Raw genomic sequence first — 20,118 nt, forward strand, 5'->3', positions numbered from 1 at the left:
CTCCTGGCATGAGTGGCTGAACTCAAGGGTTGCGCTAGCTGAGTGGTTGGCGGATGCGCAGTAGCAAGTTCCTGAGGAACGAGTTGAGGTTCCTGCGGTGTGAGCTGAGAGCGAAAAGGTAGTGGCTGCGCAGAACGCAGTAAAAGTCTCGCAAGTTGAGGCTCCTGAGGCGCAAGGCTAAGGTGTTGAGGTGCTTGCCTTGAGGAGGGTTGAGCTCGCTGCAGCGAGAGCTGAGGAGACTGACTCATGGATGGGAGAGGTTGTTGTACCTCAAGCGAGTGTTGCCTCACTGGTGGAACAGCAAGTGGAAGCGGAGGAAGAGAGGTATAAGCCTCCTGTTCCCATTGCTGAGGTTGCCTTAAGGAAGGCGGAGGGAGCTGCACACCACTGGGATCAGTAAACTCATAACGTGGCTCAACATCGTACGCCTGGCAGGCGGTACTGCGGTCAGGCGGAGCGAGCGCAGGCGGAGGGAGCGCAGGCGGAGGCGCAACCTTCTCAGCCCGACACTCACGCATCAAGACCGAAAGTTGTGACTGCATGGACTGCAGTAGAGTCAACTTGGGGTCGGCAGACACTAAGGTCTGCTGAGGTAAAGCCTTAACAGCAGAGATCTGTTGCGGCAGAACCTTACTCCTCTTAGGCGGAGTGCACTCAACTGATGACTGCGGCGAGTCAGAGCTAACCCAATGACTGCATCCGGGTTGTTGAACTCTAACTTCGTACGTCTGGCACAGGTCTGGACTTACGTTTAAGAGGTCTTGAGACCTGAGACCAGCGTTTTCTCCCCTATAAATTTCTTCTGCAGACGAGCAAAATAAGGGCTCAATCGTCTGCGGGTGGGAGTGACGGTCTCGGTAAGACACGCCCGCAACCACCGAGGATACTTCTGTGCGCCGATCAAGGCCTGCTGAACCCTTTTGCCCTTCGACATTGCTTCTCCCCTGGGCTTGGGAGCTTGCAAGAGGTCCCGGACCGGGAGAACGACTGGCACGCACAGAAGTACCCTCACGCACAACACTGACACACTTTGCGCTAATCACTTATCACTTTGATTTTCTGTTTGCACTTATTTCACTGAACTCGAAACTTTAAGTGGTTTGTACCTGAAACACGCAATTCTGTCCTTTCTCAAAAGTTAGTAATTGCGAAAACAGAATTACAATGTAACAGAAAAATCTAATGAAAGATAAATAATTCAGTGGCTGGAAAGAGACTAAACACTAGATCACTCTAGAAACGTTTACCTTCTTCCCCTAAAGAGACTAGGGAGAAGAGCAAAAACGATAACAACGTTACTCGCTTGAATGAAACGTTTATCCTCCTCTTTCTCCCTCCGTCTCTATCTCTCTCTCTCTCTCTCTCTCTCTCTCTTGACTTAGAACCTGAGAGAAGAGCCCAATCATATATATCGTTAAAACATATTATTGTTAAAGGAAAAAACTGAAATATTTCCCAAAATGAAAAGTTCCTTTATTAGGATTAAAACCATTAAGCTAAGAAAGAATGAACAAAACGCTAGACACGGTTACTCTTACTGCAACGTGAAACCGTGAAAATTCTTTCTCTATCGTAACGATAGAGCGCAAGTTGAACGTTCTGAACGTCAACAACTGCAGAGACAAAACAAAACGTTAGTTCAACTTTGAAAACAGTACGAGACTATCAAAGAAATTCTTTCAAAGACATTAAAATAGCATAATATGTTAACAGGTAAAACCGAAATGACGGGCTCAAAGTTAATTAACTTCGGTACCAAGAAAAGACCGCCTACTATAGGAAGGTCGAATATAAACAAATATAAAAATTAATTTTAATAAGTTTATAATAAAAGGAAGTTAATCGAAGAGGCCTATAAGAGGCGGAGAGATATAAAATAAATCTATAACTTTGTTAAGCAAAATTAAGAAAGAGAGTCTATACTCTCTTAGACACCAACACTTCCGTCTAAGGGAAGGGTCGGCCATTTAAAGGTGAAAGAGAGTTCATACTCTCTTCGTCACCATAATAAATCAAATTAATTCCAAAAGCTAACTAAGCTAATATAGAAGTTTCCAGTATAGCGAATAGCTGCAAATTTTAGAGAAATACTTCACCAAACCGTGAACAATACTCCAAAATCATAAGCGTATCCAAGAACGTCTTGCCGGAAGCACGACAGAGGAAAAAGTGAGGTGGCGTCAACAACAAGTACTGTAGTACCTGGCCACAGGTGGCGCTTGTGAGTACACCCCCTTCTAGTATAGTGATAGCTGGCGTATCCCTCCCGTAGAATTCTGTCGGGCAACGGAGTTGACAGCTACATGATTATCGGGTAAGTTTAATATTGAAAAATGAAAATCATGCAAAATATCGTGACAGACAAGGTCCAGTAAGATTTACATTTAGCATGACTACATCTATAGTCCATTTCTTTTAGCGAGGCAGATTTGCACCGACTCGCAACGGTGCCCTTTTAGCTCGGAAAAGTTTCCTGATCGCTGATTGGCTAGAATTATCTTCTCCACCCAATCAGCGATCAGGAAACTTTGCCGAGCTTTAAGGGCACCGCTGCGAGTCAGAGCAAATATGCCTCGCTAAAAGAAATGGACTATAATACACGCTAGAATTCATTGAATGAAGCAGTATGCTATTTAACCTCATCCTACCTGTCCTTTGAGCTAACAAAATAAAATTTGAGTATTTGCTTGACATCAACAATGATGATTCCTAAAGAAAAAAAAATGGAGTGGGATAGGTAGAATCTTTTTTTATTTCTCCCGAATTTGGTTCATAGGTTTAGCATCAATTTGATGTTAACCCTTTTACCCCCAGGCTATTTGGAACTTTCCAACCCTTAACCCCCAGGGGTTATTTTTTTTTCAAGCTCATTTTGCAGTATTTTTTTTTTTTTTAAATTGCTCTAACAGCCTTAATTTTTGTCATAGAGAGGTCAGGTTGGTCTCATTCTCTTGGAAAATGCGTAAGTTTCTCAAAAAATTATCCAAAATATGCAAAAATAAATTTAAATAGCAGTTTTTTGCAAGGACGTACCGGTACGTCCATGGGGGTAAAGGGATGAGTTTTGTGAAACGTGCCAGTACGTCCTTTGGGGGTAAAAGGGTTAAAATAAAATCCATACTTGTGCAGTATAGGCTTTGATTTGAAAGCCGGGTCCCTTACGTACTTTCAACTCTAGAACCTAACGGCCACGTACGTAATCTACTTTATGCAACAGAAATAGGCAATAGAATGATAATGGAGATTTTGAATCGGCACGACTACAAAAATCTGAAAATATAATGGTGATAGTTTTACCCAAATGTCTAAAGAAAAGATATATGCGAGATGCACTGCGTACAGGGGCAGCCAAGTTACTAGTAGTACCTGTAGGTATGGAAGTAGTTGGTTTGAAGACCAGTGGTAGAACTCAAATGGGAATTAACGCAGGACTTAAAGAGAGTGGAGGGAATAAATACCCTCTCCTTTCAAAGGCACACAATATAAAATTTAAGTGATACTGATGCAGATAGTTCCTCTCTTTTAGCTCCTTGACATAATAAACTGGCAGGAATCTAATGAATGACTTCATTAAAGGGGATTACAAGGAATATATATATATATATATATATATATATATATATATATATATATGGAATTACAGTAAACCTATTTAGAATACAAATTGAACACAGACAAATATCATAAGACTTAAGATAAAATGAACCCTCAGGCACTCTTTAAGAGTACAGTAATAAAATTCTCCAACACTAAAACAACACCAACAAAATCACTTGATATACTCCAGCACTTCTCCCGTATTAATGTTCATCAGTGTAAAATGTCTATTCATCCTTATCGAGTTGGCTAAAAGCTAGCAGGTTTACAGAAAAGAAAACCCATTTGAGAAGAATGAAAAAACATGATAAACTAAATCAAACATAAATAAAGTTAACTTGGCAGCTTTCAATAATGGTACACTTGTGCTTACAGTACTCAGCTTTTCCAGCTTATATTGCACATTGGCAAGGAATAATGATAATACTAATGACACATATAATTAAATGATGATGTCAATAAATGTAAAAATCTTACCGGATATTTTACAAGCCAATAAATCAGATCCGAGTTAGATTCCTTTTGAGAATCCAAAACACGCAGCTGCAACGCCGTATCGTCCCATTCGGTCCTGAAGTCACTGTTCAGTTGAACTTCCATAAAGGCACTTAAGCAAACATCATCATATGTACCATAGACTGTAAAAGAAAACAACAATAGATGAGTTAGCTTGTAGTTTATTTATTTCCTTGTTTCCTCTCCTCACTGGGCTTTTTTTACATGTTGGAGCCCTTGGGCTTATAACATCTATAGTCAATTCTTTTTAGTAAGGCAGATTTGCACCGACTCGCGGCGGTGCCCTTTTAGCTTGGAAAAGTTTCCTGCTATCTGATTGGTTAGAATTATTTTCTCCAACCAATCAGCAATCAGGAAACTTTTCCATGCTAAAAGAGCACCCCTGCGAGTCGGTGCAAATCTGCCTTACTAAAAAGAATTGACTATAGCTTTTCCAACTGTGTAGATTACTGAGTAATAATAATAATACTGAACTAAAACATCTCATACAGTAATGTAAGTTATATTTCACCATATAAAAATGACCTTAACCATAATTAAAATATAAAAATCTAACCTTTATACGCATACAGATGTTGATGAACTTCGTGTTTTTTACGCCACACTATGTGATGCGCTCGTTCAATAAAAGGCTCCCAGGAGTCGTACACACGAGAAGTGTTGGTATAGCCTAACTCCCCACCACACATGCAATAGTCAATATTGCTCATCTGTAATAAAAGAATATCACTAAAGGGTTCTGAATATTATAAGATACAAATAGAAAATCTCACAGCAGAAGTAAAGATACACTAAATACATAAAAATGAACTACTTGTTTTGAAAAGAGAATAGAGCTTGTAGTGGAAAACGTTACACTCCTAATGTCACAACCCAACGAATGAGCATAAGTAAAATAAAAAAAAAATTATCACTCATATCACCTCCCAGTGTCACAGCCCAATGAATAAGCTTAAGTAGAAGTAATATAATTTGTCACTTATATTAACTCAAATATGAATATGAATATGGATATGGATGTGTTGAGGTGGTTTGGCCATGTTGAGAGAATGGAAAATGGCTGTCTGCTAAAGAAGGTGATGAATGCAAGAGTTGATGGGAGAAGTACAAGAGGAAGGCCAAGGTTTGGGTGGATGGATGGAGTGAAGGAAGCTCTGAGTGATAGGAGGATAGATGTGAGAGGGGAAAGAGAGCGTGCTAGAAATAGGAATGAATGGCGAGCGATTGTGGCGCAGTTCCGGTAGGCCCTGCTGCTGCCTCCGATGCCTTAGATGACCGCGGAGGTAGCAGCAGTAGGGGATTCAGCATTATGAAGCTTCATCTGTGGTGGATAATGTGGGAGGGTGGGCTGTGGCACCCTAGCAGTACCAGCTGAACTCGGTTGAGTCCCTTGTTAGGCTGGGAGGAACGTAGAGAGTAGAGGTCCCCTTTTTTGTTTTTGTTTCATTTGTTGATGTCGGCTACCCCCCAAAATTGGGGGAAGTGCCTTGGTATATGTATGTATGTATAAGTAATATAATTTGTCACTTATATTAACTCAAATTACAATTAATAGTTAGCAGACGAATAGTTAGTACAGTCAAAAAGCAAACAACAAAGAAATTCTATACTTAATATCAAAGAGGAATACAGAAAAATACTGATGTACCCTAGTATGTCTGGTCTTCCTTAACCCTTTTACCCCCAAAGGACGTACTAGTACATTTCACAAAACTCATCCCTTTACCCCCATGGAAGTACCTGTACGTCCTTGCAAAAAAATGCTATAAATTTTTTTTTTTGCATATTTTTGATAATTTTTTGAGAAAATTCAGGCATTTCCCAAGAGAATGAGACCAACCTGATCTCTCTATGGCAAAAATTAAGGCTGTTAGAGCAATTTAAAAAAAATATACTGCAAAATGTGCTTGAAAAAAAATAACCCCATGGGGGTTAAGGGTTGGAAATTTCCAAATAGCCTGGGGGTAAAAGGGTTAACATTGTATCTTACCTGCTGATCAATCACCTGTCTTTTCCCACAACACTCGCACTGAACTGTTGCCTTGCAAAGCTCTTCGACACTATTCAAATCTCTCACAGCACTGTAAAAAAGAATATTTTTCTTAATTTCTTAATTAATAGTGATTGAAAAGATTCCCATCAAAAATAAAAAATAAACTGAATCGAATCTAACATTATTATTGTAATTATTACTTGCTAGGTTATGACCCTATTTGGAAAAGCAGGATGCTATAGCCCCAAGGGCCCCAACAGGGAAAAGAGCCCAGCGAGGAAAGGAAACTAGGAAGAAATAAAATATCTTAAGAACAGTAACATTAAAATAAATATTTCCTATATAAACTATACAAACTTAACAAAACAAGAGGAAGAGAAATAAAATAGAATAGTGTGCCTGAGTGTACCCTCAAGCAAGAGAACTCTACCCTAAGACCGTGAAAGACCATGGTACAGAGGCTATGGCACTACCAAAGGCTAGAGAACAATTGATTGATTTTGGATACAAAAGGGAACACACAAACACTTGTTTAACAAAAGCCTTTATTTTGGCTAGTATAGGTGCTATACTGGACTCTAAAAGGGATTGACGCACTGAAGCAGCCATTCACTGCCCTGACTGGTAAACACCAGACTGGAGTTCGAGTCTCGCTCAAACTCGTTAGTTTCTTTGGTCGCTGCAAACTCACCATCCCCGTGAGCTAAAAATGACAAATTCGGAGATAATTTGTATTTTTCCTAACCATACAAACCTTAGCTATTTACATAGGGTTTACTTTCGGCGTAGCTGAAATGATGAGCCATTAGATTTTAACGAGGGTTAAACTACCCCCAGCGCTAGTTAGCACGGGGGTAGGGGAGGGATAGCTGGCTACCCCTCCCCCCCATACACTGGTGAGCTGCCTCACTTCACTTAGAGGTAGGACTTGCGTTAGGGGACAGGGCTGATGGGCAAATATGTGTAAATAGCTAAGGTTTGTATGGTTAGGAAAAATACAAATTACAGTATCTCCGAATTTGTCATTTGTTCCGTAACCGAAATACAAACCACGCTATTTACATAGGGCGACTTACCCTTAGGCAGGGTGGAAGGTCCCCAGCCTTACTGGCTTTGGCTTACCCGGGGACTCAGAATCCGAGTGAGCAGCACTCGTAAAAAAGAGTCCCTGCACCTCGCAAGTTTCTTGCTACGCAAGAAACGTGCGGACTACATAAGTTGTGTGTGAAGAAATGAAGTGTGACTCGTCCTAGGAAGTTTACCTGAAGTCCTTTAGATGGAATTCTAGGCTAGGACATCCCAATACCACCTTGTCAGGGCATGGGGGACGCGACAGTATTATACTTAATACTAAGAACACAAGGAAGCATGGTTTACCTGCAGAGGTTTGAGGTCAGCTATGCAGAGACCCAGGATGCTGTATTCCCCAAGAGAGGGGAGGATGAAGAAAGAAGTAAGGGCCAGACATAAAACCGGGTAACAGTGCCCTCAACCTTCTGCTACTTGTCCATTAAGGAGCCTGAGGTTAGACCAGCTGTTGTGCAGCCACCACAGGGCCGATAGAAAAAGTATTGAGGCTCCTGTGGGTCACATCCTCCAGGTAGTGGGCTGTGAAGGTTATTTGAAAATTCCAGACCCCAGCTTGTAACACCTGCGTCACAGAGAAGTTTCTCTTGAAGGCCAAGGACGTAGCAATGCCCGACATCATGTGCCCTAGGGTGACGTGACGGAGGAGGGTCTGGATTCAAGGCATGATGAATGGTCCGTCAAATCCAGGCTGAGATGGTATTCTTGGTGACCCTCCTCTTCGTCCTTCCCATGCTCACAAACAGAGCTTGCACGCGGGGACGGACTGCAGCTGTTCTCTTCAGATAAAGCCTCAGACTTCTTACTGGGCAAAGTAGCAGATGATCTGGGTCATCTGTTACGGAACGGAGACTCATAACCCTGAAGGAGTCGAACCGTGGGTCCGGCACTCCAGGGTTCTGAGTCTTAGCAACAAACTCAGGGACGAACCTGAACATTACCTCCCCCCATCCCCTTGAATGGGCGATGTCGTATGAGAGACCATGAAGTTCACTGACCCGGTTGGCCGAAGCCAGAGCGAGCAGGAATACCGTCTTCCAAGTCAGGTGTTGGTCAGAGGCCTGGCGTAATGGTTTGAACGGGGGTCTCTTCAGAGCCCTGAGGACCCGAACCACGTTCCATGGAGGAGGTCTCACTTCCGACTGAGGTCAGGTAAGCTCGTAGCTTCGTATGAGCAAGAAAAGTTCCAGCGAGGAGGAAATGTCTATTCCTTTCAGCCTGAAGGCTAGGCTTAAGGCTGAGCGATAGCCTTTCACCACCGAGACCGAAAGGAGCATTTCCTCCCGCAAATACACGAGAAATTCCGCTATTGCTGAATAGTGGCATCGAGGGGAGAGATACCCCTCTCACGACACCAACCACAGAAGACTCTCCACTTTGCCTGGTAGACCCCTGCAGATGACTTTCGCAGGTGGAGACATCCTTTCCGCAACTTGTTGCGAAAAGCCTCTCTCAGTGAGGAGACGCTGGATAGTCTCCAGGCGTGAAGCCGAAGCGATGCTACGGCTTTGTGGAAGATGTTGCAATGTGGTTGTCTGAGTAGCTTGTGTCGTGGGGGAAGCTCTCTCAGGAGTTCCGTCAGGAGCTGCAGAAGGTCCGGGAACCACTCTGCATGATGCCATAGCGGAGCTATTAAGGTCATTGACAGGTTGACCAATAGTCTAGTCTTGATGAGCACCCTTCTCATCAGACAGAACGGTGGGAAGGCGTAGACATCGATGTTGTCCCACCATTGTTGGAAGGCATCTTGACAGAGTGCCTTGGGGTCCGGGACTGGGGAGCAGTACAGCGGCAGCTTGAAATTCAAGGCTGTCGCTAACAGGTCCACTGTTAGGGAACCCCACAAAGTCCGGACTTTGTTGGCTACTTGAGGATCCAAAGACCACTAGGTACTCACTATCTGCAAAGCTCTGCTCAGACTGTCGGCGAGCACATTCCTTTTGCCAGGAATGAAGCGAGCTGATAGACGTATCTAGCGGACTTTGGTCCATCTCAGTATCTCTACTGCAAGATGGGATAGCTGTTGTGAAAAGGTACCTCCATGCTTGTTGATATAAGCCACTACTGTGGTGTTATCGCTCATCACCACCACGGAGTGGCCCTCCAGGGTCTGTTGGAACTGTTGAAGGGCCAGAAATATGGCCTTCATCTCTAGCAGGTTGATGTGGAGGTACTTTTCTGATTCTGACCATAGGCCTGAGGCCCTCTGGTTCAGAACGTGGGCCCCCCTACCTTCTTTTGATGCGTCCGAAAAAGCATCAAATCCGGGGGAAGGACGAGAAGATCCACTCCCTTTCGAAGGTTGTCGTCGGTCAGCTACCACCGCAGGTCCGTCCGTCCGTTCTGCAGGTCCTATCGAGACCAGAGAGTCCGGGGAATCGATGCCTTGATTCCACCGGGACTTGAGCAGCCACTGCAGAGATCTCATCCTGAGGCGGCCGTTGGGAACTAGACGGGCCAAGGAGGCTACGTGACATAAGAGACGTAACCAAGATTGGGCTGGAAGGTCTTCTCGACTGAGGAAAGGCTCTGCAACCCTCCTCAGCCTTGCTATCCTGTCATCTGATGGAAAGGCTTTGTGGAGATTGGTGTCTTATATCATGCCTAGATATACCAGTCGTCGTGTTGGGAGCAGAGAGGACTTCTCGAGATTTACCATGATCCCTAGATCTTGGCAAATTCCTAGAAGCCTGTCTCGGTGTCGAAGAAGGGTCGACTCCGAGTCTGCCAGGATCAGCCAGTCGTCCAGATAACGGAGGAGACGGATGCCATTCCTGTGCGCCCACGAAGATATCAGTGTGAACACTGAGGTGCTGTGGAAAGACCGAAACACAGCACCTTGAACTGGTAGATCTTGTTGTCTAGGCTGAATCTTAGGTACTTCCTGGAAGACGGATGGATTGGGATCTGGAAGTACGCGTCCTTCAGATCCAGTGTGCACATGAAGTCTTGCGGTTTCACTGCAAATCTGACCGTGTCTGCTGTCTCCATGCTGAACGAAGTTTGTTTGACAAACTTGTTCAGGGCTGAGAGGTCGATGACGGGTCTTCAGCCTCCAGATGCCTTCTTTACAAGAAAGAGTCGACTGAAGAAGCCTGGGGAGCCGTCTACGACCTCCTGGAGAGCATCCTTCTTGAGCATGGTCTCGACTTCTGCCCGAAGGGCTAGCCCCTTTGCCGATACCATGGCATAGGAGCTCAACGACACTGGATTCGCTGTCAGGGGAGGTCGAGATGTAATGAACGGGACGAGGTATCCTTGTCCGATCACAGAGACCGTCCAGGTATCGGACCCGTGTTGCTGCCACCTGTGCATGCAACTTTGCAGGCATCCCCCTACAGGTGGACACGCAGGGGGATTGCCAATCCTAGCGTTTGCGGCCTCGGCCGCTCCTTCCAGGATTTCTGCCTCCCCTGGAGGACTTTCCACCCTTCTTGTCTTTGACAGGAAAGGACTGCTGTTTAGACACCTTTGTCTTAGCTGCCGGAGCCTGCTTAGGTGTCTTGCGAGGCTGCTGTTGCTGTTGAGGAGCTGGAGGTTTGTAGGGCCAAGATGTAAGGGCCTTCTGGAGGAGCGAATCGTGACGCGTCTTCCTCCACCTCTCAGCTGTCCGTTCTATATCCTTGGGCTCAAACAGGTTTCCTCCAAGGATGGAGGAATGTCTGAGCTTGCTGACATCCACAGCGGGGACCTTCGGGTGGAACCTCTCAGTCACCGCATCACGTCGCTTTAGAATCGAGTTAGTCCACAGGTTAGTGACCTGGTGAGCCAAGAACTCGATGGAGCGCATGCCCGAGAGGAGGAAGGTCTCCAGGGCCTTCCTATTGCTCTCCTTGGACAAGTCCTCAGAGCGCAATAGGATGCCCAGAGACCCCAGCCAGACATCCAGCCACGAAGTGGCCTGCATGGCACACTTAGCGACTTTCTCTTGGCTTAGGATCTCCGACGCTGAGAATGTCACCTGCCGGGCATTGAGTTTCTCTAGAGAGAGACCTTTGGTGAGCTCTTCCACAGAGTGGTGGAGGGGAAGAGCTAAACAAGACTCCTCCATGATCTTGAAGTACCTCCTATGCTGAACGCGAGGAGGTGGGAGGAGCTTGTTCCCGGCAGAAGAACGGCTGGAGGAGGCGAGCTCGGAAAGCTGGCCCTCAACCTTATCCCTGGCACTATTCACCCCCTGGGACCATGGCAGGGCTGCACTGGCCTTTGGGGGCTTCTGAATACCATAAACTTGGTCCAGGACCGTATCCTTGCCTTCGCGGGGGGCGGTCTCGGGGTCCTTAAAACTATTGAGTTGCCTCATTAGATTAAGGACCTGCCAGAAGGCATGCTCTGACTCGCGCTGCTCTCCTCCTTGTGGACTGGCAGCTGAGTCTCCTGTCCCCATTGGCTCTTCTTGGGGGGACACGCGGACGTCCTCCCGGGGAATGGTTGGCTCTGGACGAATCCTCGAAGATGACTTGGGTACCGTCTTTGAGTCCTTGGGTTCCCTCCTGGGAGGGAAACAGGACTCAAGCAAAGAGGTCTGGAAGGTCCCTCCTACGTGAGACGTTTCTCTTCCTTGAGGTGGGGTTCCTCCCATTGGTGCTGTGGGAGAGTGCCTCACCTCGCTGGATTCTCCTGAGGACGGGAAAGCTTCGTCCGCAGGAGAAGGAGAAAACGCCTGCAAAGGGGAAGGGGCCTTCCCGACAGACCTCTTGGGAGCCAGCTTAATCCTGATTGAAGTTACCGTGAAATCCACTCCTCTCCTCTTCAGCAGGGGCGAGGGAGCCGTTGGTTTTAGTCCCAGATCAGCGAGGGCTGGCTTCATAACCTGCACGACCGCTTTCATCAGGGAATTAAACCAAGGCTGGCGGCTGACTGACGCAGTGTCAGCAATTCCTGCTGGAGGGAAGGGGATCGGCTGATCCTTACGAGTGGATACTACTGGGCCTGCCTGAAACGAAGAAAGGGAAGAAGAATGTTGCCTGGACCTCTCCGGTGAATCTTCCTGCTCCTGGACGCGTGCTCGGCGCTTACGAGATGGCAATTGCGAGGATGAGCTGGAAGCACGCGGCCCCGGCAACTCTCAAGGTTGGGCGCGCTGCGAAACCCGGCGGGAATCGGGTTGGGGGGTCGCGTTGGCAAAACCGCTGGGTCGCGCGCGGAGATGAGGGCGCGGGCGAGTGGACGCGCTGGCGAAGGTGTACGTGGATGCACAGGTGAAGGTGAGGGTGCGCGCGAGTGCCCGGGCGATTGCGAGTGTAAGCGCGTTGGCGAGTGATGGCGCGCTGGCGAGCGATGACGCGTTGGCGAACGATGACGCGTGGGGCGAGTAGGCGACCAACCGCGTGGGCGAGTCGGTGACCTGTGGCGATCAGACGCGTGGGCGCACAGGCGAAGGATCACGCGGGCGGGTAGGAGAACGCTGACGTGAAGGAGATCGCTGACGCGTAGGATGGCACGCTGTAGCACGCAGAGAAGTTGCCAACTGGGGTGCAGGGCCAGGGGGCGCTGACATGTTCAAGGGCGAACGCTTGTGGGCGGGCTCAGGAGTCGACTCACGGGCGCGCATGCACTTTAGAAGTGTGCACAGGAGAAAGTGCACGGTGCTGCGCAGGCGGTGGTCGACGCGCAGGGGAATGCTGGCGAGGCAAAGGATCAATGTCCTTGCCTGCGCCCAGATCCGAAGGTCGTGGGCGAACGTTGGTGCACATGGCGCGCATCAGGAACTGGGCGCGCAGTAGTGCGCTGACGAGCAGGAGATTGACGGCGCTCAGGAGACTGTTGACGCGCAGCAGGGACAGAAGATTGATAGATTGATTTAAAGTTTTCAGGCATCCTGACATCTAAGGTCATTGACGCCGGCAGGGACAGAAGAGCGCTTGTGCGTAGGTGAGCAGGTGAACGCTGGCGAGCAGGAGCGCGCTGGAGATCAGGAGAGCGCTGACGAGCAGGAGAGCTTTGGCGATCAGGAGAGCGCTGGCGAGAAGAATCTGTTGACTCATCCACAGGAGAGCGCTGACGAGCAGGAGAGCGCTGACGAGCAGGAGAGCGCTGGCGAGCAGGAGAGCGCTGGCAATCAGGAGAGCGCTGGCGATCAGGAGAGCGCTGGCGAGCAGGAGAGCGCTGGCGATCAGGAGAGCGTTGGCGAGAAGAGTCAGGTGACTCATCAGCAGGAGAGCGCTGGCGCTTGCGCGCTACTGTAGGGCGCACAGGTGTAACCTAACGCGGAAGGGACTTACCCACATTGTGGGATAAGCCCTTATGCCCCGAAGAGACCGGTGCTTGAATGATCAAGGAAGATCTGGCAGGCTCAGGAGATCGCGAACGATCTGCAGAGAGGTCCAGTAATGTCACTGCCACGGTCTGCTCCCGACGAGAAGAATCCTTTGCAGGGGACGACGAAGATGAAGACCCGAAGAGAAGGCGCCTCTTAACTCCCTTGTAAGGAGAAGGAAGGCCTCGACGGCGAAGAGGAGGGCGAGCCTTACGGTGAAGACGAACTCGAGGCAGGGTTTCACCGTCGTCGGTCCTCCGAAGAGGAGTCTCTGTCAGTGCATTCCCCCGAGGGGGAGGAACACCCGCAGGAGAGACCGTTGGACCCAGCTTTCCCCTCAAAGGATGTTCGGAGGGGGAACCTGAGCCTTCAACAACATCCACAACAGCAGCAGCCGGGGTTTGACCCGACCCGTCGGACGCCTCTGCCACAACAACGTCGACAATAGCCAGAGGGTCTACCTCTAGTATTACCGGCGACTGTTGGACAGCTGCCCCCAACTGGATCAGATCAAACAGGGCTTCCTTGGAGGGCGAGCCCTTAAGCCCCAAGGAAGCCCAAAGCTGGAAAAGATCATTGTTAGACACAGTTTGGTCATCAACAAAATCAACAATGCCCTCCCCCGGAGGAGGAGGGGGAGCTGCCTCGCTATGAGAGGCAACACCCTCTCCCGAACCCCGAGATTGGAAAACAAAAGAATGACCTACGCTACCACTCGGCGGCCTCTCGCGAGAGACCGAACGAGTGGGAACTTCGGAGGAGGTTTGGGCAACGGAAGAAGAGTCCTCGGAGCCTTCATTCCTCAAGGCAGCCCCTGAGGGAGAACGGTCTCGCTTAGAACTCTTCTTACGCCGCCGGGCAAACCTCTCCCACTGGGAGGTAGGCCACTCCCTACATTCCATACAAACATTATCACTTTCACACCGTTGACCTCGACACTGCGGGCAAAGGGTGTGAGGGTCTGTATCGACCGCCGACATGAATGTTCCACAGGGGCGGTCAGGGAGTCCAGGGCACTTCCGCATAATGGAAAGAAAAGGTAGAGGCCAACTTCAAACACACAACTGTAAGAAAAGGAAAAACAGATTAAGGCTGTCAACAATGCGAGGACGAGACAGACACATCTGTACATCGTCCGAGCCAAAAGTGAAGTGAGGCAGCTCACCAGTGTGTGGGGGGGGAGGGGTAGCTAGCTACCCCTCCCTTACCCCCATGCTAACTAGCGCGGGTGTAGTTTAACCCTCGTTAAAATCTAACGGCTTGTCATTTCAGCTACGCTGAAAGTAAACACTATGTAAATAGCGTGGTTTGTATTTCGGTTACGGAACAAATCAGACGTTAACTGCGTTCTATCCGCAGCGATATACTCTACCTTCACACCCAACGCCTGAATAGCCAACATCATATCTTCAAGTGTAGGTTCATCAGCAGTACTCGTAGTGGGATCAGGAACTACCACTACACGGGAAGGAATAGGTTCAGTGATATTAGAAGGGAAAATTCTCTAGAAGAGTGAGAAGAACTACGTCTTACCCTATCTATTGCTAACTTTCGCATATAGCGATCGAATTCAAGCCACTCATGATCCGATAAAACAAGGTATTTTCTACACCTATTATCAAGTTCACAAACTTTACCTCTACATTTCACACATATTGAATGAGGATCAATGGAGGCCTTTGATAATCGGGTCTTACACCCACTAGCACACACCCTAAAGCTTCCAGAGGGGGTGGCCATTTTGAAAATTGTTAGAGATAAAAAAACAAGCAAGGGTCAAAATATCAATATCCAAACAAATAACTAGAGTATCCAAATGAAAATACAATCAAGCGAGATCATAAAATGACAAATTCGAAGATAATTTGTATTTTTCCTAACCATACAAACCTTAGCTATTTACAAAGGGTTATTACTTTTAGCGTAGCTGAAATGGCGAGCCATTAGAATTTAACGAGGGTGTATTACCCCCCGCGCTAGTTAGCGGGGGGGTAGGGGAGTGGTAGCTAGCTACCCCTCCTCCCCCTCACACACACGTGAATACTCACTTTCACTTAGAGGTAGGACTTGTCTTGGGGGACAGGGCTGGCGGGCAAATATGTGTAAATAGCTAAGGTTTGTATGGTTAGGAAAAATACAAATTATCTTCGAATTTGTCATTTGTTCCGTAACCGAAATACAAACCACGCTATTTACAAAGGGTGACTTATCCCTTAGGAAGGGTGGAAAGTCCCCAGCCATACTGGCTTTGGCTTTACCCGGGGACTCAGAATCCGAGTGAGTCGCACTCGAGAAAAGGAGTCCCTGCACCTCACAAGTTCCTTGCTCCGCAAGGAACCATGTGGCCTACGTAAGCTTGTGTGTGAAGGAAGAAGTGTGACCCGTCTTAGGCAGTTGACCTGGAGTTCCAGAAGGAACTCTGGGTTAGGACGTTCCCAATACCACCTCGTCAGGGTATGGGGGACGCGACAGTATTGACTCAATACTCGGAACACAAGGAAGCATGGTTTACCTGCAGAGGTTCGAGGTCAGCTATGCAGAGACCAGGATGCTGCTTCCCCGTAGAGGGGATGATGAAGAAAGAAGTAAGGGCCAGACATACTTCTTTCTTTCATGCAGACTAAAACCTGATAACAATGCCCTCAACCTTCTGCTACCTGTCCAAAAAGGAGCCTGAGGTTAGACCAGCTGTTGTGTAGCCACCACAGAGCGATAGAAAACGTATCGAGACTCCTGTGGGTCACGCCCTGCAGGAAGCGGGCTGCGAAGGTCATCAGACGCTTCCAGACTCCAGCTTGTAGCACCTGCGTCACAGAGTAGTATTACTCGAAGGCGAGGACGTTGCGATGTATCCAACATCGTGCTGTAGGGCGACGTGACGGGGGAGGGTTTGAAGACAGGTCGAGATGAATGTACTCGAGTCCGGGCTGAAGAGGTATACTGGTGACTCTCCCCCCATGTCCTCCATGTGTTCCCAAATCGGCTGCAACTGAGGCCAAACTGCAGCTGTTCCCAGCGCTAACCTCTCGATTCCTTACTGGCAAGAAAGAGAAGGTCTTGGGACATAACACACAGAATGGAGACTCGAAATCTTGAATGAATCGGACCGAAGGGTCGGGACCCTCAGATTCTGAGTCTAGCCAACAACTCAGGAGCGAGCCTGAATGTTGCCTTCCCCTCTTCCTTAGAAAGGGGGGAGTAGTAAGAGACCAAGAAGATTGCTTACACACTGACCGTGGCCAGAGTGAGCAGAAGATCCAAGGCGGAATACAATCCGAGGCCTGTCGTAAAAGGGTCTTGAGAAGATCTCTTAAAGGACTAAAAGTCCGAGCCATGCTCCAAGTTGGAGGTCTTCCTCCGACTAGGGCAGGGACGATCGTAGCTTCGCATGAGCGAGGATAGATCCAGCGGGCAGGAAAAAGTTATTCCTTTAAGCCTGAAGGTCAGGGAAAGGCTGAGCGACAGGCTTCATTGCCAAGAGCGGAAAGGAGCTTCCTCCCGCCGAAAGGCAATAAGACCGTTATTGCTGGAGAAGAGGCCTCACGGGAAGAGGTATATCTCCCACGGCACCCACCACCTTAGACTCTTCACTTTGCCTGGGAGACCCCTGTGGATGACTATCGCAGATGACGCGACCTCCGTACCGCGACTGTAGCGGGTTGTCTCTTCTAGAGGAGGAAGCGTAGTGTCTCCAGGCATGAAGCCGAAGCGATGCCCCGGTTCGGGAGAGATGTCGCAGTGTGGTTGCTTGAGTAGTCTGCGCCGTGGGAGAAGCTCTCCCGGGAGTTCCGTCAGGGGAAGCAGAGGGTCCAGAAACCGTTCTGCGCATAGTCCCAGTGGAGCTCTCCCATTGAAAGGTTGACAGACAACCTGGTTTTGTTGAGACCCATTGTCCGCAGACAAAAAGGAGGGAAGACGCAGGCGTCGAATTTGTCCCACCATCACCGGAATGCATCTTGCCAGAGTCTCGGGGTCTGAGACTGGGGGTAAGACTAGTGGAAGCTTGAGGTTCCAAGGTGTTGCGATCAGGTCCCCCAGACCAGCACTTGCTGGTTACCCAAGGTCAAAGACCCCTAGGTACACTCTCTCTATGAGGCTCTGCTCGGATAGTCAGAGAGAGACATTCCCCTGCCTGGAATGAGAGAGCCGATGGTGGAATTGAGAGAATCTCAATCATCCCGGTATCTCTACTACAAGATGTGAAGGTGTGAAAATGCGTCCCCTGCTGGTTAGGATGAAGTCGACGCGCAACGGGGCGACTTGGCAGGAGCTGTAGGATCTGAAGAGGGGCCAGACTAAGGCCCTTAAGCCTGCCTGAATGATGGAGAGGTATCCTTCAGGTCTTGACCATAGGCCTGGACCGGAACATGGCCCCCCCCCCTTTCCTTTGACGAGTCCGAGAACCGCATCAAGAATGTGGGGAAAGGACGAGAATATCCACTACCATCAAGAGGCTCCATAGGTCAACACCCATTGCAGGTTTAATAGTTCCGCTGGTCCCATAGGGCCAGGGAGTCCGGTTAAACATTGCCTGAAGCCACCGGGACTTGGATCGCCCCACATGGAACTTATCCTGAGGCGACCGTTCGGACTATAGACAGGTCAATGAGGAAAGAAGAACTAGGAAACGTTCCAAGGTAGGGCTGAAAGCTCTGCTTGACTGAGAACAGGTACTGCGACTCTCCTCAGTCTTGCCACAGTCAACCGAAAGGAAGGCTCGGAGGATGCGGTAACAGAATCTGGCGTCCCCAGGTGGTCACCCATCCAAGTACCGACGTTGCTTAACCTCGCTGGACGGACGAGAAGCGGGGTTTCCAATGTGGTAAGGCGGTTGACTCAAAATCATGGCCAGATACTCCAGATGTTGAGGCAGAGGAAGAGAAGGCTCCAAGCAAAATACCATGAGCCCACACTCATGGTCACATTCCGGAAGCTAGTCCCGGCGCTGAAGAAGGTCGAAACCCGAGCCTACCGGAGTTGACCAGCCCTCCAAACAGCAGAGGAGGCGGAAGCCTGCACCTGAGCGGCCAAGAGGAAGGCAGGGAGAGTTCTCTGGGGAAACAAACCTGCTATGCCACGGCGGGATAGCCACACTGCATCATAAGCAGGAATACTTGCAGTCTAGGCTGAATTCGACGAGCACCCTGGAAGATGGATGGAATGGAAACTGAAAGTACCCGTCCTTCCGATCCAGGGTTAAAGGAGTCCTGTCGCCTCGTTACCAGTCTGATCGATTCTGCTGGTCTACGCTGGCCGAAGTTTGTTCGACAAACTTGATCAGGACTGAGAGGTCGACTATGGACATCCCCTCTCAGATCCTTCCTTACAAGAAAGGATCGACTGAGGGGACCGGGGGTGAAGCCGTCGATGATCCTAAGGAAGACCTTCGCCTAAGGTATGGATCATTCTGCCCAACCGGGCAACTCTGCTGACGCTATGGCATAGAGGTTCAGAGACACTGAATTCGCTGACAGAGACAGCAGGCGCGATATCCTTGGCTACTCACAGAGATTGTGCGGGAATGGGCATCGGGAAGCTGTCATTCGGATGAGTAACCTTAAGCATCCTCCCAGCGAAAAAACCTGCAATCCTAGAGTTCGTGAACTCCTTTTAGGCCTATGCCCCCCCGGGGGAATCTCCCGTGCCATCTGTTCCTGACAGGAGGAAACTGCAATTGGACACCTTGTCCCAGTTGTCGTAGCCGATAACTTAAGCCGACGTGGTTGAAAGAAAAGGGCGCTGGAGCCCTGCAGAGTCTGGAAGAAAGCGCCTTGGAGGAGTGAAACCGGAAGTCGATTTACTCCGCACAGCAGCTGTCTAAGTCTCTGTCCTTGGGCACAGACAAAACTCTTCTCAAGGATGGAAGGGTGTCTGAGGTCGTCGACCTCCACAGATGAGGCACCCGAAGGAAGCCTTCAGTCAGCGCGTCCAGATGGTACAACATCGAGCTTGTCCGCAAGTAGATACTTAACGACGAAAGGCCAAGGTGTCTGAGCTCGAGAGGAGGAAAGTACCCTTGATCTTCCTGTAGCTTCCTTGAACCAAACCTCGGGCCGTAACCGAGGAGGGAAAGAACCTGGTAAGCTCCCAGAGGAAGAGGTAAGCAGTCACCCCTTGTCCGATGGAGAAATCTTGAACGGAAAGCCCCCCCGCCAAAAATCCTTCCAGGGCAGGAGAAGGAGAGAGTACTCGTACAGGAGAGGGGACCCTCGAGACCGACCTCTTGGGAACCAACTTCGCCCTGGGGGAAGTCACCACGAAGTCCACTCCTCTCTTTCTCTTCAGCGTAGGAGAGACAGCCGCTGGTTTGTCACCCTGGCCGGCGAGTACTGGTTTCATAACCCTCATTAACGCCCGTGCCAGCGGACCAAACCATGTCTGCTGCTCCAAGGACACAGAGTCCGAAATCCTCGCTAAGGTGAAAGGGATCGGGCGATCCTTTGGAGTGGACCCGACGGTACCTGCCTGAAAAGAAGGTGGGGAAGAATGCTGTACTGACCTGTCTTCGTCCTGCACTACCAACCTGTGCTTGGATGGAGGTGATCCCGAGTGCCATCTAGGAACACGCGTCCCTGCTGCTACCACCGGCTGTGGAATTCGCCGCGAACTATGGTCGCGCGAGGGCGAACGGTTGCGCAAAGGCGAACAGTCGCACAAAGGCGAATGG

The 20,118-nt window shown here is 49.0% G+C and overlaps 2 protein-coding genes across 2 annotated transcripts in view; one reads left to right on the forward strand and one right to left on the reverse strand.

The window, feature by feature from the left end:
* Positions 1–20,118, forward strand: part of tkv (thickveins) — a 109,484-nt gene that overhangs the window by 34,695 nt on the left and 54,671 nt on the right. The window lies entirely within an intron of this gene.
* The window catches only part of LOC137650183 (uncharacterized), a 45,747-nt gene that overhangs the window by 10,136 nt on the left and 15,493 nt on the right, over positions 1–20,118 (reverse strand). Inside the window, exons 4-6 of the mRNA XM_068383356.1 lie at positions 6,104–6,194; positions 4,670–4,823; positions 4,075–4,235 (exon numbers count right to left, since the gene is read on the reverse strand). Coding sequence (XP_068239457.1) covers positions 4,075–4,235; positions 4,670–4,823; positions 6,104–6,194 — 406 coding nt within the window. The remainder of the gene's footprint in view (positions 1–4,074; positions 4,236–4,669; positions 4,824–6,103; positions 6,195–20,118) is intronic.

This window comes from Palaemon carinicauda, chromosome 11 (genome assembly GCF_036898095.1).
Source record: "Palaemon carinicauda isolate YSFRI2023 chromosome 11, ASM3689809v2, whole genome shotgun sequence".
NCBI lineage: Eukaryota > Metazoa > Arthropoda > Malacostraca > Decapoda > Palaemonidae > Palaemon > Palaemon carinicauda.